At 37.4% G+C, this 24,131-nt stretch overlaps 1 protein-coding gene across 1 annotated transcript; it reads right to left on the bottom strand.

Moving 5' to 3' along the window:
• Positions 1–1,028: 1,028 nt before the first annotated feature.
• LOC141693675 (uncharacterized) lies at positions 1,029–3,386 on the bottom strand. Its single transcript, XM_074498824.1, has 2 exons — positions 1,829–3,386; positions 1,029–1,496 (listed from the first exon to the last, which is right to left on the bottom strand). Exons 1-2 carry the CDS (start codon positions 2,736–2,738, stop codon positions 1,483–1,485), a joined length of 924 nt encoding a protein of 307 aa, XP_074354925.1. The 5' UTR covers positions 2,739–3,386; the 3' UTR covers positions 1,029–1,482.
• Positions 3,387–24,131: the final 20,745 nt, after the last annotated feature.

Here is a 24,131-nt window from a genome sequence, read left to right as displayed (position 1 = left end):
TCCCATGTTTGATTTGATTCCAAGGCACTAGTCTCAGCACGCATAGCCTCAGACCAGGGTTTATGAACAACTACCTGTTTGCATGTATAAGGAGTTGTGACTTCAGTAATATTGGCTAAGAACTTAACATGTGGAGAACTAAATAAATGGTAAGAAAAGTGATTAGACAAAGGATGAACACACATATGACTGGTGGAGGTCCCAACAATATTAGGTAGACCAGTAAAGTCCTTGAATTTGGATGGTATATGCTTAGTGCGAGTAGGTCGAACCTGTTTGAACTGAGACAGATCAATAGAAGATGGTATATCAACAATAGAGGGATCAGTAACAGAGGGATTATTATCTGAACGGGAACTGGAGGGCTCAATCACAGAAGATGGTATCTTAACTATGGAAGAATGATTAACAGACACTGTTGTTGAAGGAGTATCTGTTAGGGATTCATTTAATAAATCAGTAGCAGGAAACAAAGAAGATGAATCAGTAGTGTGAAGAAGGGTATGAAATGGAAATAGATTCTCAATGAACACAACGTCTCTAGAAAGATAACACTTCCTAGTGTGCAAGTCCATTACCCTGTAGCCCTTTTTTCCAAAAGGGTACCCTAGAAAAATGCACTTAATACCTCTTGGATTGAACTTATATGGAAAACTGAACACATCAGCAATGTAACACAAGCAGCCAGACACGCATAACTAACTGTAGTCTGGAACCTTCTTATATAGAAGTTCATAAGGAGACTTAAACTAAAGCTGTTGAACTGGTAGAAGATTAATGAGGTGCACTGCATTTAAAACACAGTCACCCCATAAGGATTTAGGAAGATTTTCCTGAAACATCAATACTCTAGCCATACAAAGAATATCCCGGTGTTTCCTCTCCACCACCCCATTTTGTTGGGGTGTGTGAGAGCAGGATGTCTGATGAACTATGCTATCAGAATTGAAAAACTCTTGAAGAGTATGATTTGTAAATTTTATACCATTATCAGACCTTACAGTCTTGATATTGGCACCAAATTGTCTATGAATTAGATGAATAAAATTCTGAAGTAGACCAGAGACATGAGTTTTATCAGGAATCAAGTAAACCCAAGTGCATTTAGAGAATTCTTCCACATTGGTAAGAAACTGGTTACATTTTCTATGTGTAAATTGTCTGTAGGGACCCCACAAATCATAGTGAATTAACTCAAACAAAGCAAAACTAGTACTAGAACACTGAGCAAAAGGTAGTCTTTGTTGCTTAGCTCCAAGACAAACATCACAAGTGCTAAATATAGAGGTTGACATTTCATTTAGAATAACTAATAACTTGTTTAGAATAGTTGCAGGTGGATGACCCGGTCTGTCATGCCATATTTGAGCTTTTAGTGAAGGTTGAGTAGATACCCTAGAACATTGAGGGGCATTTGAACCAGCAGCAGACACACCATGTATATATAAACCAGCATTCAATTTACAAATCTCGACCATCTGCTTATGAGAATGATCCTGTAATATACAATGATTATTGTAGAAAATAACAGAAGTTGAAAAATTTGCTGTCAACTTAGAGATGGAGATAAGATTGCAATGGAATGAGGGAACACACAACACCTCATTCAAGACAATATTCGGAGTTAATCTCACAGTACCAATATGAGTTATAGAGGCTGTTGAACCATTTGGTAAATACATAAGTTAATTCAGACTTGTTGCATTATGCATTAAATGTAAATCAGAAACAATATGATTTGTAGCTCTAGAATCCAAAACCCAAGTAATATTAGAATTACTATGCACAATATATGCATTGTGAGAAGATGAGACACAATGAACATTACCTGACAGTTGTGATCCAGCAGACCAATTGCTCATGGTCTTCATGTTATTTTGTATCATTCGAGTTAGTTTCTCACATTGAGCCTCAGAGAACACCTCTGATGGAGTGCTAGCAGGAGGAGGTCTGTCAGGCACATTAGCTGACACTTGTGCAACCTTCTTTACTGCACCAGTAACACCAGTTCTCATTTTTGGCTTTGGTTTGCCATGAAGGCGATGCCAATCTATATAACCATGGAGAAAGAAGCACTTCTCTTGACTGTGCCCAGAGTTGTGATAATACTCACAAACCTTAGTTGAATCATTCTTCTTAGCATAAGGAATTGGCTTTGGCTTATTTCCAGAAAATTTGACATTCATGGCCACATTTTCTGACACATTGTGGACTGGAGCAGCACGTTGATTTTCCTCTTGCAGTAACAATGAGTACGCCTGACTTAGAGTTGGCAAAGGTTGCATCATGAGTATTTGTCCCCTAATTCCAGTATAAACTTCATTAAATCCCATTAAGAACTGACTTATGATGTTAATCTGTTCATACGCAGCAAGTTTAGCACTAACTCCACATGTACAGGTATTCTGTGCACATACACACTTTGGAATAGGAGCCAATGCATTCAATTTATCAGTGAGTATTCGCATTTTAGTGAAATAGGCAGTGATTGACATGGATCCTTGATGAAGAGCAGTAAGCTCTTTTTTAAGTTGAAATATTCGTGGAACATTTCCTTGAGAGAATCGAACGGTTAAGTCCTCCCAGATTTCTCTAGCAGTACCAAAGTAAACAACACTATCCCTAATTTCACTACACATAGAATTGAGAAGCCAGGACAACACCATATCATTGCATCTATGCCAGAAAGGATAAAGAGGTGAGGTAGTGAGTGATTGAGAGAGTGTACCACCAATCATACTGACTTTGTTCTTAATAGATAGTGCTAATTTGATAGATCGACTCAACTATTGATAGTTTTGAGCAGTTAGAGTCCGAGTAACCAGTGCAACACCTGGATTATCAGAACTTTACAGAAAATAAGGATGAAATGCATCAATTATTGTAGTTTCACTTGCAGATGATGTGTTTGTAGTTTGATTTGCCATAGATCTATAGGATGAAGAAGAGACTGCAGCGGAATATGACTGTCTAGGCATTAATCATTGAAATCACGTACAAACACGCAGTAGATCGGAGCAATTGAAGCAATTGAGAGATGAAGATGATAAACACGTAAATCGAATAAAAATTAGTGTGGATCAATACGTAGATTGTGATGAAGATCGACACTGCTCTGATACCATGTCACAATGTGGAATTCAACACAAAGAATCAACAAACAAAGATGCCAATGATTATTTACACTAATGATTATACTAAAGAACAAGAGAAACTTTTTACATTTAGGTATAAACCTAGAGAGATTAAAGAACAGAGAGATCTCTCATATACTGAGATGTTGAGAGAGATGAAGTAACAATAAAATGACTCATCCCCTAACTGAATGAGCTCACATAGTATATAAGATACAACAGAAATGTTAACTAGACTAACAGCCTGTCATTTCAAATTGCCAGCATGTCACTCTTGTTGATTAGAATTGACTGCCACCTCAGCAGGAGATATATCAGTAGTGTTAACAATTTGATACCTAATCAGAAAAACCTCACATCGTGCATTTCAGTTTTGTAACATTATCATGCAACAACTTTGGTACGATTCACATTTGCCTAAAATACACCTGAAACCAGTTGCTGCAATCTGTCTTGGTCTGTTTGAGCTCCTTGCCCTCTCATGCTGTCAAGGGTAGATTAAGCGCCCATATCACTCCCAGTCAGTATTGCATATTGATAAAGCACACAATAAGAATGGTGGCCTCACTTTTTCCAGCCGACATTATTATCTCTCTTTGTATTTTTTAGTATACACTATGTCCTCACTCTTTTATTTTGTACTACCCGACGGTGTATCTGGTATTTACTCTTTAAGGTTGTTAGTAGATTATGTCTCATATGATGAGCATATAATGGATGTGCAGACTCTAATATAGATTAAGATGAAATGGAAGGTTGATGTGTAAAAAGCTTTGTTATCTCCTTGTTTCACTATTTCTCAATTCTTACTTTCATTGGCATTCTTTCTTATTTTGTCATTATGGTATCAGAGTGTTGAATGCTTTCATTTCTTTCTTGAGATTCCAGGAGAGAAACAGTTTCGGCTTATCATTATTCTTCCTCATTTCCTTTACATCCAGATCTACTTGTTCTGTATTTTTTGTTTGCTTCTTCAAAGTAATGGTTGCGGGAGGTAGATTTACCTTTTCAGATATGCAAAACCCCATTTTTCTTCATCCTTCTGACGGTCCTTTGTTTGTAAGCGTAACAAAACTCCAAGGGCCTGGTGATTATAGAATCTGGAAAAGATTGTTCAAAATTCAATTCTCTTTTAAAAGAAAGCTTGGATTCCTAACTGGGACAGTCACCAGAAGTTCTACAGATGAAACCTAAGCTCTGCAGTGGGACACTTGCAATGAATTGGTAATTTCTTGGCTTCATGCTAATGTTTTCGATAACATTAAACAATCTATTTTATTTATTACTACTACTCATGAAATATGAACTCAACTAGATAAAAGATTTCAGTTGAGTAACGGATCTAGAAAGTATAAGCTAAATAAAGATATTTTTAGTCTCTCTCAAAATAAGATGTCTGTGAATGATTATTTTACTAAGTTCAGTAGTTTGTGGGAGGAAATTAATTCCATGAACATATTTCCTTTTGTCACTACTCCAACTGGTGAGGTTTTAGCTTTGGTTCAAGCTATTGTTACATAAAAAGAAGAGTAAAAACTTTTTATGTTTCTTAATGGTTTAGATGATGTTTATAGCCCTTTAAGAAGCCAGTTGTTGATGCAGCAGCCTCTACCAACAATTGATAATGCATGTTCTGTAATTTTACAAGAAGAATCTCAAATAAGTGTTTTGCAGCCTTCAGATGTTGAGTTTTTTGCCATGTTCTCTAAAAAAGTTGTGGACTCTAAGGTAGTAGTGTGTAGTGCTTGCGGTGGGAAAAGTCACATGAGTGAGAGATTTTGGATTGTGATTGGGTATCCTCCTTGGCATTTGAAGCATAAGAAAACAGCTGCTCCAAGAGGGCTTCTTCTGCATCTTACAAAAGACTAATCAACATGCCTACTATTCCAAGAATGGCAAATCAAGTAAGTGGAGGAACCAGTGACCTGTAAAGGGAAGATGAGATAGTATTTAGCTCCCATCAGATACAGCAGTTGTTGAATCTTATACCAAATCAGAATTTCAGCCACATAAAGGTTTTGATACTGATGGGGAGTTGGAAGGTGCTTTTTCAGGAATGGTCACCTGTAATTTGACCTCAACTGTCAGTGTGTGGATAGTGGATTCAGGTGCTAGTGACCATATAACTGGCTCTTTAGACCAGCTACTTAATCTGAAACCATCGAGTAATAAATTAACCATCACTTTGCCAACAGGTGTTGTGTCTAAAATCACTCATATTGGTGATGTGAAGATGCAAAATGGGTTGATTCTTTATAATGTTCTACTGGTGCCCCAGTTTAAACATAATCTTTTGTCTATACAAAAATTGGCCAGAGATAACATGTGTGAAGTTCAGCTTAGTCCTCAGACTTGCAAGATTATTAGCTCTAGAACAGGAGTGGTCAAAGCAGTGGGAACAATGTGTGATGGATCGTACTATTTACCAGATAAACCAGAATTAGATACTGCAATTGCTAATTATGCTCTTTCTCAAGCTATTTGCAATGCTGCTATAGCAGATTATTCGGCGTGGCATCCTATATTGGGTCATGTTGCTACTTCTAAGCTCAAACATACCCCACATCTCAAACATCTTATTAATACGTCTGATAAGGTATGTTTGACTTGCCATATGGCTAAATTTACCAAGTTTCATTACATTCTAAGTAGCTCTCATGCTAAAAAATTGTTTGCGTTGGTACACATTGATACACGGGGTCCTTATAAAGTGCCCACTAGAGGTAAATTCAAGTATTTTCTAACAATAGTAGATGATCATTCTAGAGCAACTTGGTATACTTGATGGAGCATAAATCTGATTATTTATAGTGCTTTAAAACTTTTTATAATTATGCAAATACTCATTTTCATGCTAAAATTGAGTGTATAAGAACTGACAATGCTCCTGAGTTCTTAGATCCTAGCTGTGTATTGTTTTATTCTACTAAGGGTATAGTTCATCAGAAATCATGTGTCAATAGACCACAACAAATTGCTCGTGTTAAGATAAAGCACATACATATTTTAGAAATAGCTAGATCCTTGAAATTTCAGTCTGGTCTTTCATTGTCATATTGGGGTAATTTTGTAATGACTGTCGGGCACTGGATAAATAAGCTCCCTGCTCCAGTGCTAAACAATAAAACGCCTTATGAAATACTGTATAAGAAACCTGCTGACTATGATCATTTAAAAGCCTTTAGTTTCTTAGTTCTAGCTGCTAATCCCAACAGACCTGTAGATAAATTCACAGGTAGGGGAGTTCCATATGTCATGTTAGGCTATCCTCCTAGTACAAAGGGATACAAATTGTTGGATTTGAGTACTATGAAAACTTTTATCTCGAGAGACACCATATTCCATGAAAATATTTTTCCATTAAACATTGCTACCTCAAAGCCTTATGCTCAACCCACACCTTTACCCATGTCGTGTAATCCCTGTGATTTTATAGTTGATGAGATTTTACAGCCTTCCCTAAATGCCCCCCAATCACCTCAAACCTCTACATCCTCTGTGGCTGAGTCTTCTTCTGATAGTGTGAGTACACAGGTCACTCCTGTTTTTCCTCCAAGGAGATCTGATAGAATTGTAAAACCACCCGTCTGGCTGGACAGTTATGTCCATACTTTTCAATCAAATGCTAATACAGTTCAATTAACAAACTAGTCTGTTGAGCCTCACTTGACATCTCTTCTAGCTTCTTTGACTAAGTCTCAAGATCATGTTACCTTTAAACAGGAAGTGCAACATAAACACTAGATTGATGTTATGAATAAAGAGCTGGCAGCATTGGAAGAAAATCAGACTTGAGAAATCACTACTCTGCCGAAAACCAAGAAAGCAATTGGTTGTAAGTGGGTTTTCAAAACCAAATTTAATCCTAACGGTACAGTGGAAAGATACAAGGCAAGATTGGTTATATTAGGGTATAGACAAGTGTATGGTATTGATTACGTGGACACTTTTGCTCCTGTAGCTAAACTCACAAATGTGAGAACACTATTGGATGTTGCTGCTATTCATGACTGGCTTGTCATCCAAATGGAAGTCACCAATGTATTCTTGCATGGTGATCTTCATGAATTAGTCTATATGAAGATGCCATCAGGTTATGCATGTCTTGGCTCCAGACTAATATGGTCACAAGAAACTGATCATGCACATTTCTCTTCTCCTTTAGTCTATAAGCTGCTTAAATCTCTGTATGGGCTTACACAAGCCCCAAGAAACTGGTTTATAAAGCTGTCTCAGAAATTGTGGGATCTTGGATACAATCAATCAAAAATAGTCTACAGTCTGTTTACCTTTATAACATCAGCTTCTATTACACTGATCTTGGTATATGTTGATGATTTGCTGATAGTTGGAAACTCAAGCAAAGATATAGATGACCTGAAGTCTTTTCTGTCTGGTGTATTTCATATGAAGGACTTGGGAAACGTCAGTTACTTCTTAGGTCAGGAAGTGAATAGATCTGCACCAGGGTTCTTTGTTTCTCATTAAAAGTACACTCTTGATCTGCTTGCTGAATGGATACTCACGAGAAACTGACACCTACATTAGGAGAGCCTCTAAATGATCCACATTCATATCGAAGATTACAGGGAAAGCTTATTTATCTAACAATGACAAGGCCTGATATTACTTTCTCTGTTCATGTACTTAGTCAATATATGCAACACCCTACTACTGCACATATGCAGGCTGCTACAAGGGTATTAATATATCTTGCAGGCAATCTAGGATAAGGAATACTGCTCATTTCTAGCTCTGCAATTCAAGTTCATGCTTACCGTGATAGTGACTGGGCTAGTTACCCGGTCACAAGGAGATCTACAACAAGTTTTTGTCTCCTTCTTGGTAATTCTCCTATCTGCTGGAAATCTAAAAACCAAACTGTAGTTTCCAGGTCAAGTGCTGAAGCAGAATATAGGGCTATGGCCCTTACTACCTGTGAGATTACATGGATTGCAGCTCTCCTTAAGGACATGGGAATTGCTAATTTGCCACCTACTTTTCTCAAGTGTGACAACAAAGCAGCCATTATTATTTCTACCAACCCTGTTCTTCATGAAAGAACTAAACACATAGAATTTGACTGTCATTTTTTGAGAGATAAGGTGGCCTCAGGGTCTGTTGTCACTCAGTATGTCCCTTTCCATTCTCACATTGTAAATATTCTCATTAAATAGTTACCAGTAAAGCAGCACTATTACCTTATGCACAAGCTTGGAGCTTTTGCCTCACCATCAGCTCAGCTTGAGGTGGAATGATAAAGCACACAACAAGAATGGTGGTCTCGCTTATTCCAGCTGGCATTATTATCTCTCTTTGTATTTTTCATTATGCACTCTGTCATGTCTCTTTTATTTTGTACTACCTGAGGGTATATCTGGTATTTACTCTTTAAGGTTGTTAGTAGATTATGTCTCATATGATGAGCATATAATGGGTGTGCAGACTCCAATATAGATTAAGATGAAATGAAAGGTTGATGTGTAAAAAGTTGTGTTATCTCCTTGTTTCACTATTTCTCAATTCTTGCTTTATGTTCATTGGCATTCATTCTTATTTTGTCATTACATATTGGCCATGTTATGAGAGTTGGTGATGAATCCTGATCAGATGATTATTATCCACTTTAGATTCAGTCAGAATGCATGAGTAATTCAAATGGCGTTAGGAAGCATATGAGGTCAAAACACTTGAATAATGTCTTGCATTCATTTCACAATACGCGTCTAGGCGTCTACAATTTGTACACTTGCCAAAGACCCATCACCACATATAGCAGTGGTTGGCCAGCCAGTACTTTCAGTTGCTGATATTTAACAAGTCAGTGGAATAAATTATAAATAATCTAAAAAGAATTATCAAAATTCTTTTTAGATGAGCTCCTTTGTCATCTTGGTTGATTTCATATTAACGCTGGTAAAAGTATTCATATTCAATCAGCAAAAGGGGAATGAAAAAAGAACAGGAAATCTTCTTACTGTTAATGTTGTCTAACTCATATTTGCAGAGCGATATCCACTTCCAGTACATAATTAATCATGCAAACAAAGTGCTCATAACAATAATAGGGGCTAGAGGATCTCGAGTTTATTAGATATTACGACATTTTTCATATTTGTAGCATGTGCTTTTAATTTGTTTTGAATTGAAAGACAATTTGCCCCAGAAATTCACTACTACTCTAGTCAGTCCTTCCATGCCATTCATGTGTGATGTACCTAGAGAAAGTAAAACAGATTATAGTGTATTCGAGGAAGAAAAAGGCAACTGCGAGGACAAAAGGGTCAAAAAGTCACATGGATCAAAGTTAAATAAGAAGTTGGGGTCAAAAGGCAATTGGGTAATTGAGTAAAGGGAAGAGTAAAAAGGGAAACAACTAGGGTTGGAGATCTTATCGATTATTTGTGTATTCTTGTAAAAGAAAAGGAGGCGACTGGGCGCCTCGAATTGTCCCATATATTTCGTAGCTTTAATTATCAAAACTCTATCTATTATCAGAAACTCGTGTTGAATTATCACATTCCTGGCTAATTCATTATAAAGTGGTATCAGAGCAATAATCCAATATGACAACCAATGATGAATTAGAGAGTGGGGGAGTTAGAAGGAAAGTTAATATATCTAGACACGAATTCCACGATGATGATCTCAAAAGCGGTGGAAAAGGCGTTGGAGGCTCTGAGACACTCACTAACAGAGGTATTGCTAGATGGGGAAACACATGCTACAAAAAATTGGGGGTAGAGATTGAGGTTATGGCGAGTCATTTGGAAGGATGAATCTCCCGCAGTCGGGAGTACCAGGAGGCACTAATTAATTCTATAAAGAATGAATAGATCAAATTTTAATCTGAAGTACGCAACACTCTGACGGAGCTTTAAACAATGCAAATACCGGTGATTGAAATTCTGGATGGAAGTGTCAATCAACCAGGACTGGAAATGGCAGGTTTGACTTCTCACGTTCAAGGATTTCCTACTCCTTAGAATTTATGATGGTAGTGGATTAGGATTACATGATAAACCTTGGGAATGTTATGGTAGAGGTGGAGGTAGGAATGAAGGTAATGGGTTTGGGAGAGGAGGTTCTGGTGGAGTACCGTGAAATTGGAGATATCGGAAATTGGAGATGCCTGTTTTCGATGATAACGACTCTGATGGTTGGATATTTAGAGTGGAATGATATTTTCAGTTTTATAAGATGTGGGAAGACGAGATGATAGAAGTGATTGTTGCTGCGTTAGAGGGTGAGACGTTGTATTGGTACTAGTGGGAGAACATGAGACACCCAATTCATCGGTGGTCAGATTTGAAAAAGTTTATATTGAGATAGTTTCGACCAGTTAGTGAGGGGTCTTTGTATGAGCAATGGCTCTCAACTGCGCAGACATCCACTATGAGTGAGTACAATAGGAATATATACTAATGGACAGTATATTAATGGGCTCAAATAAGAGGTTAAAATGGTGGTGAGGTTACTTAATCCTTTAAGTTAGGAGCAGGCAATGGAGGTTGCGATTAAAGCAAAGGAACAAAATTGTGTTACAGGGGCAAGAAAATCTGGGTTTGGTTCAATTCGTACCGGATCTTTTGGGGTATTTTCCAAAGGAACGTCATCTATTTCGTATTCTTCTTATGGGATACCTACTAGTCCTCAAGTGTAACGATTATGAAGTTTGAGGTCCGCTGAATCGCAAGGGTCTATCTAATCTCCAAGCCCATCGGCCCTAATGGGGATTATACAAGAAGAAATAAGAAGATTAACAGAGAAAGCTTCAAGATAAAAGAGCCAAGGGGTTATGTTATAGTTGTGACGCCAAGTGTGTAGTGGAATATAGATGCAAAAAAAGGAATTGAGTGTGCTATTGATTAAAGAGGAAGAGAAATTTATAGAAAGGGAGGATGGTGATAGTTTGCCCTCGCCTAAGGAAGAAGTATTAACTGAAGTTTCTCTTAATTCAGTTATAGGATTATCAAACCCCAAAACAATGATGCTAAAAGGAGTAATAGGCGATTACGAAGTGATGGTGTTGATCGAATCATGGGGCTACGTATAATTTCGTGGCCCTGGACTTGGTGCAAGAATTGGGAATACCAATATAGCAGTCTGGAGGCTTTGGAGTTTGTATGGGAAATGGAGATTCATTTCGAGGAAATGGCATATGTCGTGGGTTAAAATTATAATTGGAAGGCGGAGTGGAAGTGATTTCAGATTTTTACCCTTGGGGCTAGGAGGTTTTGACGTGATTTTGGGGGTACAGTGGCTAGAAACTTTGGGAATTGTCATGATAGATTGGAAGAAGCAAGAAATGATGTATAAAATACAAGGGAACCCAGTGACACTAACTGGTGATCCCTCCCTGATCGGAGCAAGGATTTCATTAAAGGCCATGGTAAAGACTTTAAATAAAAATAACAGAGGATACATGGTGGAGTGTAGGTAGATAAAATTGGCGGAAATGATGTAGTTTGAAGCCAAGGGAGACCAAACTGGTGAAAAAGAAACAAGGATTCCCCATTTCTTGGCAGATAGTGTGCTCAAAGTTTTCGAGGTATTTAAAGAACCTCAAAACTACCACCAAAGAGATCTCACGAACATTTCATCCGTCTTAAGGAAGGAAGTGGACCAATTAGGGTTAGACCTTATAGGTACCCTCAATGCCAAAAAGGACGAAATTGAGAGACTTATTAAGGATATGCTAGCTGCGGGAATCATAAAACCATCTACCAATCCTTTCTCGAATCCGGTGTTGCTTGTTAAAAAAAAGATAGTTCATGGAGGTTTTGTGTGGACTACTGGGCCCTCAATAAGGAAACAATTCCGTATAAGTACCCATCCCAAAAATAGAAGAGCTTTTGGACGAATTGAGTGGAGCCTCCATTTTTTCTAAGTTGGATTTGAGAGCGGGTTACCACCAAATTTGGGGTATGGGAGGAAGATAATCACAAAACAACGTTTAGAACCCACGACGGGCACTATGAGTTCCTTGTGATGCCGTTCCGATTAACAAACGCACCATCCACGTTCCAATCCCTCATGAACGATGTATTTCGACCGGTTTTTAGAAAATTTGTGTTGGCTTTTTTTTTAAGATGTATTGATCTATAGTAAAAATTAGGAAGATCATATAAAGCACCTCCAAGGGGTATTGGAAAAACTGAAAGAACATGGGTTAGTAGACAATTGAAAAAATACGAGTTTGGGAAGAAGTCAATTGGGTACCTTGGGCATGTCATATCCCGAGAAGGAGGTTGTGGTGTTGAAGTGGCCTCAACCCACTAACTTGAGGGAGTTGAGAGGGTTTCTAGGAATGATGAGGTATTATAGGAAGTTTGTGTATCCATATGCTCAACTAGCTCAACCACTCACGGAACAACTCAAAAAGAACAATTTTGAGCGGAGTCACGTTGCAACTCAGTCTTTCAATCGACTCAAGAAGGCATTAACTACATCACCCGTGCTACAATTACCAGATTTTAAACAACCCTTTATGGTAGAAACTGATACTTTGGGGTACGGGGTAGGAACTGTTCTTATGCAATTAGGCAGACCCCTTACGTTTTTTAGTAAATTGTTGGGAGCACAGGGACAACAAAATTCTGTGTATGAGAAACAATTGATAGCTATTGTGTTGGCGGTCCAGAAGTGGAATTACTATCTATTGGTTAGGCATTTTATCATCAAAAATGATCAACAAAGCCTTAGATTTCAAACACAACAATGTGAGATAAATCATGAATATCAAAAATGGGTCACTAAATTACTTGGGTGTGATTTTGAGATACAATTTAAACCCAAAGCTGCCAACTATCGCAGATGCCCTGTCTAGGAAAATAACGGGTGAATTGGTACTGAATGTAATGGTAACTACACATGGGGTACCTTGGGAAATATTAGACCAGGAAATTGCAGGGGATAAGGACCTTCAGCTCATAATGCAAGGTTTAAGGAGTGATAATGGAGAGGTTAGTAAGTTTCAAATGGTCGAAGGGAAACTTTGCTACCGAGGTCAAATGGTGATGCCCAAATCTTCAACTATCATACCCAAATTACTTAAGGCTCACCATGATTCCCTTGTGGGAGGTCATGAATGGGAAGTTAAAATTTACTTGAGATTGTAAAGTGAATGGTACTGAAAAGGAATGAGAAGGGATTTCACCGAGTATGTGAGGCAGTGTTCCACTTGCCAACAGCAAAAGTCTTCCCAACCGTCTTCGGCAGGATTTTTGCACCCACTGGCTGTTCCCACTATGGTATGGGAGGACATTACAATGGATTTTATCGAGGGTCTTCCAATGTCATACAGATATAATGCAATTCTAGTTTTCGTGGACATGTTTACAAAATATGTGCATTTTTTGGGCCTCTAACATCCGTTTGATGCCTTCTCTGTAGCAGCAGTCTTCGTAAAGGAAAGTGTAAGGTTGCATGGGTTTCCGGGATCAATTGTATCAGATCGGGATAAGAGTTTTTGTAGCACATTTTGGAGGGAGCTCTTTAAGTTGCATGAATCAAAATTAAAGCGTAGCACCGCCTACCATCCTCAAACGGATGGACATACGGAAAATGTAAACAAAAGTCTTGAAACCTAACTGCGTTGCTTTATTGGGGGAAACCTAAATCATGAGAAAAATGGTTACACTGGGCTGAGTATTCGTATAACACAACCCCTCACCTCTCTACTCAGATTAGCCCCTTTAAGGCACTGTATGACAGGAAGGCTCCATCTATACTACGAATTGATAAAGGACAAGCTATAGTAAACAGTGTTGAGGAACTGCTACTGGAAAGAGATAACATCCTAGATGATTTATAATTTCACTTGCACAGATCCCCGGAGAGAATGAAACAATCAGTTGATGCCCACAAGCGTGATGACTCATTTATGACGAGGGACTGGGTTTACCTCAAGTTACATCCCAATCGACAATAATCCCTGGCAATACAACCATTTGAGAAGCTAGAAGCTCGATTTTATGGGCCTTTTAAAGTCAGTAAGAAGATCGGAGATGTGGCATACCAGCTCGAGTTATCGGATAGTAGCAAAATCCACCCAGTTTTTCATGTTTCACAACTGAAAAGAGCAGAAACGGAGCTAGTAGTCGAACCAGAAGAAGTGCTGGGGGGTTAGACAAACTCAGCAAGACTCATTCAATAAAATCGAAGTTCTTATAAAGTGGAAGGGGTTACCTAGTTATGAAGCAACATAGGAAGATGTTGACACTGCTGTGGTATAATTCCCAAAGTTTCACCTTGAAGATAAGGTGACTCTTCCGGGGCGTGGCAATGTGATGCACCCAGTGAAAGTAAAATAGTCTATAGTGTATTCGAGGAAGAAAAAGGCAACTGCGAGGAAAGAAGGGTCAAATAGCAATATAGGTCAAAGTTAAATAGAAGTGTTGGACTCAAAGGGCAATTGGGTAATTGAGTAAAAGGAAGAGTAAAAAGGGAAACAACTATGGTTGGTGTTGTCCAGTAAGGATACAATGATTTAAGGGGGTTAGATACAATTGTATAAATGTTTCGAAAAAGTAATAAAATATAACAGCTTTTTATATTTATGATAAAAACTGTTACAAAACTCTCTCAAGAAATACTGATGTTCTTGAGAGCTACTAGGTCGTATGATGCTCAAGTTCGATTCACTATGTGATGACCTAAACTGTGTTTATATAATACACAACAACAACTAAACAATCTAGGATATGCATTATCAAAAGCTAACTGAAACTGATACATATCTTCAACTGAATTGATAAAGTCCTATTACTCAGACGTAAGAGATATGTATTCCACAATACAAGGAACAGAACAAATCCTCTAAGTTGACTGTCTCCAGATACTGATGACATCCAAATGCTGACGATGTGTCAAATCCTGACGACACATCAAATACTGATGACACCCGAACAGCCAGATCTTGAGCTTCTTCTAATTATTGAGAATCAGTACGTAACAATCTCCCCAAATTTTTTGCTTAATGTAATGAAGAAAAAATTCCATTCTCAATGATGCCAAAACCAACTTCAAAATGTACAAGGAGTAAAGCTTACTTCAGTATCTTCAGATAACTGACAGTTGTTCCCAGAAAGTTTTTCAATCTATTTTCCTCCTTGTCTTGTAGGACTTTAACAAGCTTTTTCTTCAACTCTCTCTTCTCTTCAGTGTCTTCTCCAAGCTAATAGATGGATGATCTTAATTTAGAAATTGAGTTGTGTTTATCTCAAGATCACCAATCAACATGAAGCTTAAACTGACATCTTCATTATCAGGACTGAAAGATAACTGAGGACTGTTGAGAAAACTTCTAGAACTGCAACTCCCTTTTTCATCTTCATTTCTTGACCAGTATAAGTTTTGGACATAGGAACATAATCACCAATGTATTTATCATCTTTTATCATGACTCTTCTTCTGATGACTTCAAGTATCATAAAAGACCAATTTTTGGTGACACTGTTCTCAACTCTAAGAAGGTAGTGAATGTATTTCAATTCTGTCACTGTCTTCATTATGAGTTGCTGCAATGTAAAGCTCTTTTATTTACCATCCCTCAAGAAGTACAGAATCTCTTCTCTGACATCATTATCATTTATCTTTCTATAAATAATCTTCACAGCTTCAACTTTCTCAAGATGTGAATGAGAAACTCTTTCACCAAGATTCTCAGTCAGAGTATTTGTATCCAGCAGATCAGATCTTAGAATCTCCATATCAGAATGACCAATGCCTCCTCTTGTTCGAGATTTGACAAGTTTCAGTTTTTCATTATATTCCACCCAAGAAGGTTTCTTGATGGACTTATCAACATCTTCCTGTTCTGAAATAGAATCCCTTAACCCTGCTGACATAAATTCAACATGCTTGAACCCTTTAGGATAATCGAATGTATAAATGTTTTTCCTTCTTTTATCCTTCTTACTGAGAGGAGCATAACTTGTAGACAAATCATGAATCTTCCCTTTTGCTTTATTCCATAGCTCTCTCTTTGATTTTAAAACTCTCTGCACATAATCTTTGCATGCTTGATCAGCTTTCCTTCTATCAACTTTTTCTTTTTCATCAACCTCTGAAATATGATGAGTGACTACTGTAGTAAGAGCTGGCTCATTTAAATCTTCGATCACTTTTTCACCAGATTCAAAATCAGTTATTAGGTTCACAGCATCAGGATCTGCTTTTACCTCAGGATTTGTGTCTGCTTCAGGAGTTATATTCTGATTTGCTGTATCAGCTTGATCAATGTCAGTGGCTGATCTTTTCTTCCTTTGAATAATCAACTCTTCTGGCTTCTGAACTTCTTCAACTCCTTCATGTCCTTGTATAGGAACATAACCTTCTCTGGATATAACATTCAGAAATGCAGAATTAAATGCAGACACTTGACTTGGTTTAGAAATCCTTCATCTTCCTCTAGCTCTTGTACATCTTCCACCTCTTTTTCCTCTTCCTTTAGAAGTGTTAGCTTCAGCTTCAATTTGATCCATTAACTCTTTTTGTTGCATAACTGCTTCTTCAGCTGTTAGATCAGGAAATTCTTCAGTTATAGACCCAAGAGCACTCCTAGCATTCTTTTATTGAAACCTCTTATCTTTGTAGTACAAGATAATCTCTTCACATATTTCCTTATGTATGTAAGGAAAGAATAACCCTTTAGCATCTGCTAAATTAGAGATTGTAACATCATCATCCTCAGGATCATCAGTAGTAGTCTTGTTCTTAGATTTATGAGTACCAGTAGACTTCCTTTGTCCTGAAGAACCAGAATTCTTGGAATGTTGAGGTTGTTGAGCAGTAGAAGCAATTTGAACATATGTAACTGGATTCTTATCACCATCATCACCAATATCTTTATCCTTTATCTGAAAAAAATTTGATGTATATTTTGTAGCAACTATCTTCTCCCCCTTTTTGGCATCAGTATTTAAAAGAAGAGAAAACAGAGCATCCAGTTTGTCAGCAATAGAAGAGACCTTATCTTCCAAGGAGGAAAATCTAGAGTCCATGATGTGTTGAGATTGAACAACACCTTTAATAGTAGTTTTCACACTCATGATTTCAACTGAGGTAGGTGTGTGAAGCATAAATCCATCAATTTTGTCCTTAAAAGCAGCATGGGACTTCTTCATATCATCAAGGTGAGAGTGAATTCCTTTAACAGAAATAGTAGAGGCCTTAAGATGCAACTTCAGATCAGGATTTTGAATTTCATCATAGGCGCGATGAATATGTTGCAGGCCAACAACAGATGAGATAGAAGTATTTGCATATCTCCTTTTAAAATCCTATTCTGTCTATCGAAAATGCTCAGCATCAGCACTGTAATAAGAAAGATTTTCATTGAAGTGTGAAGAAGAACCAACATTGGACTTCTTAGATGCATCAATTGCAGTCTTAAGCTGAGCTGTGTCAGAATCATCCGTATCACTGTCATTATCAGAATCAGACAAACCCTTAGAAGAATTTGCAGAATTAGGCAGAATTGCCTTGCCTTTACAGAAATCCTTTGTAATAGGTGCATGTGGCTGATGAGATCCTGAAATAGAAACATGGTAGCACCTAAATCTCTCTTTTCTTTTCAAGTGATCTCATCACTTCTCACACAATATATTACTTTTAAGAGTAATATGGTTCTCACAGAAGAAACTTTATAAGTAAGAAAAAAACTTATAAGATTCTTGTCTCAAAGCTACCTCTCCTTTGATATTTTCACACAGTCTCATAGAAAGGCTCAATCACACATTTAGCAAAGAAATAAGAGATGGCTGAGAAGAGTAGTATGCTTGTCATATAAATAGAGGTAACCTCAAATAAGAGACTATTTATAATTATACAAACATGAGAACGTATGAGGAATATAACAATACCTGAAGGTGAGTCCTCAAGTGGAAGTGATGATAGTGGAGGAACAAACAGCACATCAGGATGCTTTTGCAAACTAGCAATCAGTAGGGGATCATCAATAGTAGCTAGTTTAGTTGAAGGATGAAACTCAGTAGGAGCTGTTATAATATCAGGATTTGACCTGTCAAGAGGAGGTGAGAGACCAACATCAGTACTTTGAACTGATGGTTCTTGTGAAGTCTGAGAAATATGAGCTGCTTCAGTAATGCTTGGTGAAGGTTCTTGTGTGCTCTTCTCAAAGATAGGATCATTGATTATTGCATCCACCTTTGACAGTGCCTCCTGATGAGCTTTCTTTTCCTGTAGCGGTTGAACAGAGTCAGCAAGAAGATCACTCTGAGCAATATCAACAATGATTTGTGCAGCCTCATTGTCTGCATCTTCCCTTTGAGAAGATGGTTCTTGTGTAACTGGATGTGTTGCAGTTGTTAAATCCATTTGAGACTTAGTTTCTTGTGTACTAACATCCTTGGCAAGAGGCTGAGTCTTTTTCTTCTTTATGATGTACCCAACTACTTCTTCACTTTTTCTTTTCAACTTGCTCTTTGCAGTTATCTTGAGCTCAGCAGTTGCTTCGATCACTGGAAGTTTGTGGAGCAGAGCACTAGCATCAGTAGTTGGCTCCTTGGTTCCAGTAGTGTCAACAGAGTCATCGGGATGTTTAACAGTGGATTTATTTGTTTTCGACAAAGGCCCTATTGGCATCTGATCATCGGAGTTAGAATCATCTTGTATGATCAATCTTCTTTTCCTGACTGGAAAACAGTCTTCTTTCTTCCCACTCTCACTTAGTGAGGCTTGTTTAGTTTTCTGTCCAGAAGTGACAGATTTCTTAACTAGCCTTTTCTTTGTTACAACTGATATCTTTTGAGGGACAGCAAAGGAGGCTAATTTAGAAGCTGGGTGTGTTTGCTGTTTGGAAGAAGAAATGCTTGGGTTAAAAACAAGATGGGTAGTTTCTTGATTCTCAACATCAGGAACTATGACAGAGGTGCCAACATCAGGATTTGCAGACACTTGTGTAGGATTAGGTCTATTTCTTAACAGAAATTGCCTGACCTCTCTAGGCAGAAAAGGAGGTCCTGAAAATTTATTATTTTCATCCCTTTTTATGTGATCAGTGATTGCTTTTTCAGAAATTTGAAAAATAGGAAGTAATTCATCATCATCAAAGATAACATTAGGGCATAGAAAATTGAAAATCAGTTGTAGAAATCTAGTATACCCAATAACTCCTGATGCATCTAATCTCCTAGCAATTATGAATTGCAGTATTGTATTACCATAATCAAAATTACCAGAGAAAAAAAGAGAGTACCCAATTTTCAGAGAAGTGGATGGAAGAGCATCAAAATTTATTGTTTTGTTCAGGAAACACCTACTGATGCAATCGAAGAAAAAATTCCATTCTCTTTTCATTTTAGTCATTGTCAGTTTTCCAATGGTTATGATTTCTCCTTTATAGCCTAAAGTCCTTAACATATAAAACAGCTGCTCAGTGATATGAGTATCAGGAGCACCATCAAGGGCAGGCAATCTCAAGGCTTGAAGCAGAACATCAGCATCAACCTCATACCTGTGGCCCTTATACTCAAAAGAAAAGCCAGTGTATGTTGCATTAACCAAATCTGTATTCCATACCTGCATTACAACCCTGTATGACACCTTGATAGGATTTATAAGAGCATACCCAATTGGACATTATAGTAGAAAATCCTAAATATCATGAAAAGATTATGGTAGCCACTGATGTGTAAGCAGAGCTAAATAATTATTAGTGCCAAATGTATTTCCATGAATGATTGTGGTTTGGCTGAAGAGTGGTGAAACTTCAGATGATGTCATGATGTGTATAGCTTGTGAGAGAGAGTATAAGTGAGATGTGAACAATGAAGCTATGTGTATGATGAATTGTGTCACAGAAGTTCTTTTGGTTATATAGCTTTGCTACTCTGGAGTATGTATAACACATCCATATGAAGAAGGTAATTCATTGAATTTGACTTCGGAAAGGTAACAATTACTGAGTAACAGAGTTTGACGGTGGAGTAAATTGCGGAAGTAAAGACAAAATACGTACAGATATGTCAAGACACAACTGTAGAAATCTGATTATCAGATAATCCACCATTAACCATTAATTAAGTGAGACACTTAATCGTAGCTGTTAGATATATTTGATAATGTCATGGCTAATATGTTTTATATTTAGCTTTCAGATCTTACGTGAACAGGATAAATCAGTACTTAACTGTTGATCAGTACTTATACTGGAAGTCAGGACTTAAGGATATCAGTACTTATATTATCAGGAGATAATCATCAGAAGATAGATATCAGAACTTAAGTGCTGAAGGATAATCAGATAAGGACAGTAGCTGATTAAAGGAAAGAAGATCGAGATAAACATAAGAAGAGATATGCATGAAGAAGGAATTCCGTGAAGAATGGAATACTTGGAAGAAAAGATATATGATTGATATATTTTAGGAAGCAGAATTATATTCCATATCAATTAGCGATTATCTTGTAACTGTGTAGTATATAAACACAGGCATAGGGTTTACACTATATGTGTTATCATTATCGAAGTTATTATTCTTTATAACCCTAGCAGCTCTCGTGATATTTGTTCATCACTGAGAGGTAACAGTTCCATACTGTAACAGAGTTTATTGTTTCAATAAAGTTTGTTTTCTGTTACTTAAGTTCTTAAAGTTCGATTTGAGTGTACTATACACTGTATTCACCCCCTCTACAGTGTGTGTGTGACCTAACAATTGGTATCAGAGCCTATCTGTTAACTTACATACAGTTAAAGATCCAAACACAATCATGTCGGACACAGAAACTCCAATTAAGCCTACCACAACTGAGGAACCACCAAAGACACTAATTCAGAGTCGGTATGAGACCATCAAAGTCCCCATACTGAGACCATCTGAATATCCCATATGGAAGGTAAGGATGACCATGTTCCTGGAAGCAACAGATCCAGAATACCTGGATAGAATCAAGGAAGGTCCTCACAAACCAACCAAACTCGCTGTTGCAGTTGCAGGTGAAGCAGCAATGACCGTACCAAAGGAGAAGAGTGATTATACTGCTGAAGACATAACATCAATTGCTAAGGATGCTAAGGTACGACACTTACTGCATAGTGCCATTGATAATGTAATGTCAAACAGGGTAATCAACTGCAAGACTGCTAAGGAGATATGGGATGCTCTGGAAACAAGATGTCAGGGAACTGACATAATTAAGAAGAACAGGAAGACAATACTCACTCAAGAGTATGAACACTTTGACTCAAAGACTAATGAGTCATTGAATGATTTATATGATAGATTTGTCAAACTTTTGAATGATTTGTCATTGGTTGATAAAGAGTATGATCTTGAAGATTCAAACCTTAAGTTCCTGTTAGCTCTTCCTGAATGCTGGGATTTGAAGGCAACGACAATAAGAGACAACTACAATCTTGATGAAACAACTCTTGACAAAATCTATGGAATGCTCAAGACTCATGAGCTGGAGATGGAACAAAGAAGCAAGAGGAAAGGAGGAAAGTCAAGGACAGTCACTCTTAAGGCTGAAGAAGAATTCCCCAAGGCAGCTTCCTCAAAGAAAGATAAGGGTAAAGCTCTTTTCATAAAGTCTGATACTGAGTCATCAAGTTCTGAGAGTGATGATGACTCAGATTCTGAAAGCTTGCCTGAGACCGATGCTGATGAGGAGATGATGAAGCTGTGTGCTCTTATGGTGAAAGGAATCACCAAGATTGCATACAGGAAGTTCAGGAAGGGAAAGAAGTTTTCCAGAAAAAGCATAAGTTCTGATAAGAAGAATTTCAGAAGATCTGAAGGCAGAGGAGGAAAGTCTGACAGAGGAGATTACACCAATGTTAAATGCTATAATTATGGTGAGAAAGGCCACATATCTCCTTACTGCAAGAAGGTAAAGGGTGACAGAGGCAAGGCTCTTGTCACAAAGCAGAAAAGCTGGACAGACACTTCAGACTCTGAAAGTGAGGAGAACTATGCATTGATGGCAAATGCTGATAAAGAAAGTGCTGAGAGCAGTTCTGAAGCTGCTGAAACAAAGGTACCTCAGACTACTTATGCTTTTCATACTGATGATATTAATGAGTTGAGAAGATATCTTAAAACCATGTTTTTTAGTTATAGAGATCAAACCTTAACATGTGAAAGATTAACTTCTGAAAATCTTGTTTTTAAGAAAAGAAATGATTTCTTAGAAAAAGAGTTAGTTATATTCCATCAAACTCCGAAGGATAGAGATGATGCTTTTTATGTTAGGGATGAAGTGCTAAAAATGAATGAATCTCTAAAAACTGAGTTAGAAAAGGAAAGAGAGATAATTAGGACTTGGACTAACTCTGGCAGAACAACTCAAAATTTACTAAGTAGTGAAAATTGGAAAGAGGGCTTAGGTTATGGAGAGAATAAGAATGATAAAGGAACTGAAGAAATTAAGCCTGTTGTTAAGCAAAAGCCAAAGTTAAAACCTGTTAAGTTTGTAACTGTAAAGTCTGATAATGAAAAATCAGAAGTTAAAGAGGAATTAACTTCTGACAAACTAAAACAGGAAAAGACAGCTGAAGTAAACATAGGCTTAATGACAAAGAAGCAGCTTAAGCATAAGCTGAAAGATGTCAAGAATGCAAACAAGGTAAAATCACCTAGGAAAAATAGGAATGGAAAGGAAGGTGTGAATAAAAGCAATGATTATAAACCTGTTCCTGATGCTCCTAGGAAAACATGTCATAACTGTGGAAGTTCTAACCATCTGGCTTCTTTTTGCAGGAAAAATAAGAATATTAACTCCTTACCTTCAAAATCAGGAGTTAAGAGTCAGTCAGTTAGATACAAACCACAAAATCCTTATTTTCATTGTGGTAGTTTATGGCATTCCATTTATACTTGTAAGGAATATCATAGTTTGTACTATGATTATTATTAAATAAAACCTTCTTTGAAGAAAGTTTCCATTGTTCCTTCTAGTGTAAATTATGATTCAAAGTCTGATAATGTAATTTCTGATAAGAAAAATGTTAACATAAACTCTGATGCTAAATCCGCTGCAAATGTTAACAAACTTAATAAGGCCAAAGGATCCAAACAAGTCTGGGTCCTTAAAACTAATAATTAGTGGTCTTTATGATTGCAGGGCAACAGGAAAAATATTCTAGTTCTGGAGAGTGGATGTTCAGGTCATATGACTGGAAATAAGGCCCTGCTATCAGACTTTGTGGAGAAAGCTGGCCCAAGTGTTTCTTATGGAGATGGCAACATTGGAAAAACATTGGGATATGGCAATATCAATCTTGGGAATGTCATCATTAAAGAAGTAGCTCTGGTCTCAGGACTTAAACACAACCTACTGAGTATAAGTCAAATATGTGACAGAGGTTATCATGTTGATTTCTTTGAAGAACACTGTGAAGTTGTGAGTAAATCTAAAGGTAAAGTTGTTCTGAAAGGATACAGACGTGGTAACATTTATGAAGCTAAGCTTTCAACAAGTACTGATGGCTCTGCAATCTGTCTGTTAAGTAGAGCATCAATTGAAGAAAGCTGGAATTGGCATAAGAAACTCTCTCATTTAAATTTCAACAATATAAATGAACTGGTCAAGAAAGATCTTGTGAGAGGATTGCCAAACACAGTATTTGCTCCTGATGGTCTTTGTGATTCATGTCAGAAAGCCAAACAAAGAAAATCTTCATTCAAGAGCAAGACTGAATCATCAATTCTTGAGCCTTATCATCTTATACATGTTGATCTATTTGGTCCAGTAAATGTCATGTCTATTGTAAAGAAGAAGTATGCGTTGGTCATAGTGGATGAGTTCACCAGATACACGTGGGTGTATTTCTTGCACACAAAAAGTGAAACTGCATCTATCTTGATTGATCATGTCAAACAGCTGGATAAAATGAACAAAGATTCTGTGAAAATTTTAAGGAGTGATAATGGCACTGAGTTCAAGAATTTGATAATGGAAGAGTTCTGCAAAAGCCATGGAATAAAGCAGGAATTTTCTGCTCCTAGAACTCCACAGCAAAATGGA

Source organism: Apium graveolens, chromosome 10, assembly GCF_009905375.1.
Source record: "Apium graveolens cultivar Ventura chromosome 10, ASM990537v1, whole genome shotgun sequence".
Taxonomy (NCBI): Eukaryota; Viridiplantae; Streptophyta; class Magnoliopsida; order Apiales; family Apiaceae; genus Apium; species Apium graveolens.
The sequence above is the reverse complement of the archived record's forward strand: the minus strand, read 5'-3'. Positions and strand labels throughout refer to the sequence as shown.

What these genes read in the sequence shown, in the direction of transcription:
- LOC141693675 (XM_074498824.1), bottom strand. Translation starts at nt 2,738, where the DNA reads ATGATTGGTGGTACACTCTCTCAATCACTCACTACCTCACCTCTTTAT.